Here is a 6,000-nt window from a genome sequence, read left to right as displayed (position 1 = left end):
CAATTTTTCAATCTAAAAGATATGTTATTTTGCTTTTGTCTACTTTTAAAAGTAGAATTAGTAGCCAAGTATATCATCATGGCTGTAACTGTTATTGTCCTAAATTGTCTCCTATACTCTGGAACATTTCTCTGATTTATGATTATTAACACATGTGGAATCAGGAGCCATGTCAAATATTTGAGATTTCCCAACCCATGGACTTTGCTTGCCTGTTTTGCCATTTGCTGCGGCAGGTCGAAAAGTCTGCAATGCCTTTCAGGTCCACTGTGCAATGAGAAGAGAATAGATTTCAGGTTTTCTAGTCCTGGTGCATAGACGTCTGAATACTTCTATGTGTTTTAGTCATTTAAAATACATCTTATTTTGCCTACATAACTCATAAAATCACACGTGATTGTGAACAAAGTAGGAGAAATGCATTTGAAAATAATTCTTCATTTGTCTACCGTAGGGATCTCTCCAGAGTAGGCTATAGATTACTTTATTTTTTAAAAGAAAAAATAGGAAAAGAAAAGAAAAGAAACTTTCAGCCTCTGTTATTTTTCCCACTTCGCATGAAGTTGCCAAGTTGAAGACTAACAGCTGTGTTTAGCTATGTGTAGTGAGAAAACACGAATTAGTATTTTCTCATACAACTTTAACGACTTAGTTTGGTTAATTAACATTTTTACTCTTTTCTTGTCTTCTCCATCTTAATTTAAACATATCTAAAAGGCTTAAACAGATATTTTTTTTTCTTATTTTCTTTATTTTTTCCTACAGTCGAAAGGCTGAATGAACAGGCATAGGGTTTGTTTTATTCTCAACCAATCACAGAGCAGTGTTTCCCCAGGAGAATAACTGGCTTACAGGGAAAAGGGACACACAAAACAAAACAAATTCGTCATGTGCAGCTCGAATTGACCACATCCCTTTTCAGAGCAGATTGAGTAAGAACGACGGAGAGTAACCACCTACTTAAGGAACACATGAGGGACCAGAGATAATGTTTTAGCTGGCGTACTAGGGAAAAAGAGGACCGTGTGACTGCTTCCAAGGAACGTAAACATCCCCAACAGTAAGTAAAGCTTAGCGTTATAGTTTGTACTCTGCCAAGTAAAACAAATATTTTTGTGCTCTGCTAAGATCAATCTATTTTTCAGATGCTTCTAGGAACTTAAATATTTTAAAGTTATTTTAAGAGCTAATTCTTAATTTTCCCCCAATTTTATAGATACAGCAGTAGAACCTCCAGCTTGCTTCCATTCTAGCCAAGGGAAAACTGCACGAAGATTTATTAAGTAAATTTAGAAAAGAATAAATTTAAAGATTATAAAAACTGAAAAAGTTTTAAAATTTATTTATTTGAAAATTTTCTGGGCAAAATTATTCTTTCATTCAGTTTCTATTATTCTTTAAAAACAAGTTTATTTTGTACTTTGCTCTCAGAGTTATAGAGTGGCATCTATAATCACAAAATTGAGGGAAGTCTTATTCTCCTTTTGTCAGAAGCAAGTAATTTTGAGTCTGGACTATTACTCTAAAGTATATTCCTTTTGATAAAAGTTATTCAGTTAAATGTATTTTATTTCAACCTGAAGGTAAGTATTCCAAACATATTTAACTGGGATTGTGTATAATGAATGTAACTTATCGTTCAGGTGGGTTTAAGAAGTCAGAATTTTGTTGTTGATTTGATTAGTTATGAAATATTTTTTACTAAAATGCAAGGAACAAAGACAACTATTAATGGAATGAAACTAACTGAATTACCTTACTCACATCTTCAAATCTGTTTTATACTTCTCTATGTTCTGCGCCATAATGACACATTTTTTCCAGTTAGAATGTTCAGTTTTATTGTAAGAGTGTGACATCCCACCATCACCCCTTCCTCCAAACACCTTAAAGCAAACGTGTTTAAAGTAAAAAAAAAAATTCATCACAAATTGTTGCAACAATATTTTATAGCATTTCATGACAGTTATTACGTGTGGTAGATATTTGAATCAGAAATACAGTCACGAAACTTTCTTCAATGACTCCTACGTCTTTGGCTCACTTACTGTTTGTTCACCTAATGAGCAGGTGGATGAGTATAAAGGAGATGAGTGTGTATCAGCAAACCTGCGTCCTTCTGCACAAGAATCTGCTCAAGAAATGGAGAGGGAGAAGGGAGAGCTTCTTGGTATGTGCAGACATTTCACCCTTTCCTTGGAACTCTGCTTTCCGTGACCAGTTATTTCAAAGATTGCATTATACTTAGCAGACTAGGTTCATTACTTTTAAGGTTGCTATTTCTAGCTATATTTTTTAACTGAGAAACTCATTAAAGGTCTGTGACCAATGCCATAGCATTACGAAGACTAAAATTAGAACATTTTTAAAAAGATAAAGTAAAAATTTAATTGTATGATGATTGTAACAAACATTAAATGATCACGTGTCCTACATTGGGAGCCAAGACATAATATAGATTGGTAAGTATAATATGAGAAATCTTAATTTTATTGTTTTATATTAAAACCTTTTGATTTTCTACATAAAGATTCTGTTCAAGGATTACAAAAGAACACCCTTGTTGGTTTGTGCACAGCAGATTGTTTGAGGAGTGGTGCACGGCGCAAGTTTCGGTGGAGTTTCGGTGGCTTAATGCATAGCAAGCGTCCAGTTTTCACTGTTTTCAGTACAGTCAGTAGTAGAAGAGAAGCAGGCTGAGTGGGAATACGGCCTTTTCTGTTTATCCAGGCACCTAGGCTCCTTCCTCTAGAGACTCTGCTGTCTCCTCAGACCCTGGTAACCTCTGCTGAAGTACCAATAGGATGAAGAAGAACGGAGACAGAGAGTATAGTGGACTGGGGGTATAGTCCAACCAAGACTAACTGTGACATGTACCATGTCTGCTCACTTGCCATAAATGCTCGAACACCTGTTTCCTCTCGCGCTTGTATGTTAAGAGTATGTTCTACTTAAGACCTGCAGTTTTCAAATTGATTCATTCTATATTAACTCAGTGTGGTCACTTTAAATAAATGAACAGGAGGTGTCAGTAACTAGAAGTAAATCCCAAAGACAAGGACATAAGTGATTTGTCCAGATCAGTCCTTGCATTGGTCAGCTAAAATGGCTGTTACTGTAAAAACTCAACTGTATTTTCTCTTTCTACATTATTTTGAGAGTGCTTTGCCGTTACTGGTTCATTTCCCCCTGTATGGCAGTCAGAGTAGAGAAAGGTGTTCTTGGGCATTGAAGAATCCTCAATTGCTTGAAAAAAGTGTGTTCTAGCGTTATATCAAGAAGGAGGAAATGATTGCTATTGGTGATTCACTAGAGAGTATCTGCCACTCAGTTTCTACTTATTCCGTTTAGTTTCTAATAAAAAATATGACAACCAGCAAGAAACATTGTGATTTCCCACTTTGTGCCTTATGTCTAAAATTGATGTTCCAGGCAATCAAGATTTTCAAAGTTAGGTATCCCACTGTTTCCAAATAACCACTGAAATCATTCATGATTTAATACAAAGCTTTAGTTCAGAGAGTGATACATGTGGCCACTAACACAGAATTTGTTTTTAGTTATTTTTTTTCTCAGAAGAGTATACAGCAATGAGAAATTATATTATATGGAAAAATTTAACTTGTCTTCAAAGTTCTTTGGTATTGACCAACTTGAGGAGAACTATATCTAGCCTTATTATTTTTTCTCTTAATTTTTTTATAGGAATGGAGCATCCCAATTATTATAGGACTGTATATGGGGCAGTTTTCATTTTTCAAAGAAAATATGCAACTCCCTGAAATCCCACCTCAGGATCTTGGAAGTTTAGATGAATTTAATGGATCTTCTATCATGGTTTTTTATACACCAGTCTCTAACATAACCCAACAGATAATGAATAAAACAACCTTTTCTCCCACGATGAAAGGTAAATAAGCCAGTGGGAAGAAAGACTTAAACTTACTGGTCTTATAGGTTCATAATTTTTAATAAGATGTGTACATGTTAGTTTGAAGCTACAGTAAAACGTCATTCTAATAAGTTCAAGCATCAGGATAGCATATAATCTTCTTAGGATTTTGTTTTCTTTTACAACAATATCTTAAACTTCTTTCAGCTTCATAGGGACCTATTAAAACATGAGCCTATGTTTATAGGCTTCCATAAGTTGAAGCTTTAAAAAATGCAAATTGAAAATTAGCATCTTGAGAAATGTAGTTATTGAGGTATGTATATATTTTTAGCATTGATATCCAATTATTGAGATTTGTAGCTTGTTAAAAATATAAGTAATTAGGTCATGGCTATTTAATCATAAGTTCATAAGTATGAGCATTAACAATGTGCAATCTGAAGGTGATATTCTTTCTTATGTACAGTGTAGAATGCAAAACCTTTGAAGGTTTTGAGTTTAAATAAGGCATGTTTTGTAACCAAGACTAATAAAACACATATTTCATTTGTGTGCAAGCTGGGTGTAGTCTGGTTATTTATTATTTAATATTCTATTTCTAATTAATGACATTTCTGGTTATTTAGAGCCTGTTATTTTGTTTCTTCATGAGACAAAAATCCTGTCAGTGGTTTTGCTTCAGGAGGAATTCTGGAACCCTCAGGGTATAGTGACAACAACAGTAGGTTGTTCTTACCCTCAACAGACAGCAAGGTGGGCTTTGTCCCCCATCTGCCACCTGGCTTATTAAAACCTGTAATTTGCATGCACGATTGTTTTCTGTGATTTGAAACAGTAAAAAAACTAGGTTGCCTTTTAGTTTGTTCAGTTTAAGTGGGAATGTCTATAAAAACATGGCTCAGTCTAATATCGCATTTTGTTTTGGTGAAATATTGTACAACCCAGTATATCTGTTTTCACCTTATCCCTCACAGGAACGAGAATCATTGGGTTGCCAAGTAAGAAAGACTTGGATAATATGCTTCTGAAGAATATTCCCCATGCTCTTGGAATCATATTTAATGACACCTTCTCTTACAAGTTAGAAGTATTTCTGTCACATGGATATCCATTTTTGAAAGAAGATATATTAGGTGACTTTTCTTTGTGTTTTCAACAAGAGGAACAGGTAGGGTTGGGCAACAGATACTTTCAGTTTCACAAGAGAAAACAGACTAACATTTGATTGTGACTGTTATATTAATTGTAGAGGTTTATTTCACAGCACTGCAGAATAATTCAGCATACATCTGTTGAGCTCACAGTTCTAAGGAATGATCGGATTTCAATGCTGGATACAGCAGCCATTGATTAGGAGAGACAAGCGTTGAATAGCTAGTTGTAAGGGCGAGTACTTTTGGTAAGATTAGATCCAAGATTCTTGATTGTTGGATTAGAGAAGTAACTTTTAAAATAAGACCAAGGGAACAGCAAGTGGGAGGAGCTGAAGATACTAAGTTTCATTAGGGTAAAAGCCTATGAGAGCATCTTATAGCAGCTGGAAGAAGAGCATGAAAAGCCAATGGGATGTGGAAGGAGAATGATGTTGCAGTTGCATAAGGGCTAGGTCCTGCGTGGCATCTTGTAAACCTGGGCCATTGGGTAGACATGGAAGCACTTTAATCAGGGAAGCATGTGGAGAGTTGTCCAAGTGAAGAGAGAGCTCCTGATTCAGCCCAGAGGATTCAAGCTGCAAGAAGTTCGGGGAGAAGGCAGTAAAACCTGATGGCCGCTTAGATGATAGTGGAGACACTGAAAAGGAAGTAGGCTTGTGGGTTAAAAGCCACTTGACATAAAATTGGCGTAACCTCTGGAATCAGTTCTTTACTACTGGTCAATGTGGAGTGCGGGCTGTGTATTCTTCACTGAGTTCCTGAAGAGCACAGCAAATAGAAACCATGGAGCTTGTTTGTAGGAATCCTTTTGCAGGGTGGTGGTGGCGCACGCCTTTAATCCCAGTACTTGAGAGACAGAGACAGGTGGATCTCTGTGAGTTCGAGGCCAGCCTGGTCTACAGAGCAAGTTCCAGGACAGGCTCTAAAGCTACAGAGAAACCCTGTCTCAAA

General features: G+C 36.0%; 1 protein-coding gene across 1 annotated transcript in view; it reads left to right on the top strand.

Moving 5' to 3' along the window:
* Positions 1–865: 865 nt before the first annotated feature.
* Positions 866–6,000, top strand: part of Abca6 (ATP binding cassette subfamily A member 6) — a 62,859-nt gene continuing 57,724 nt past the window's right edge. Inside the window, exons 1-4 of the mRNA XM_005350664.2 lie at positions 866–1,060; positions 2,068–2,170; positions 3,706–3,910; positions 4,870–5,028. Coding sequence (XP_005350721.1) covers positions 2,075–2,170; positions 3,706–3,910; positions 4,870–5,028 — 460 coding nt within the window. The 5' untranslated portion in view covers positions 866–1,060; positions 2,068–2,074. The remainder of the gene's footprint in view (positions 1,061–2,067; positions 2,171–3,705; positions 3,911–4,869; positions 5,029–6,000) is intronic.

The sequence above is a fragment of the Microtus ochrogaster genome, chromosome 7, assembly GCF_000317375.1.
Source record: "Microtus ochrogaster isolate Prairie Vole_2 chromosome 7, MicOch1.0, whole genome shotgun sequence".
In the NCBI taxonomy this organism is placed as follows: domain Eukaryota; kingdom Metazoa; phylum Chordata; class Mammalia; order Rodentia; family Cricetidae; genus Microtus; species Microtus ochrogaster.
The sequence above is the reverse complement of the archived record's forward strand: the minus strand, read 5'-3'. Positions and strand labels throughout refer to the sequence as shown.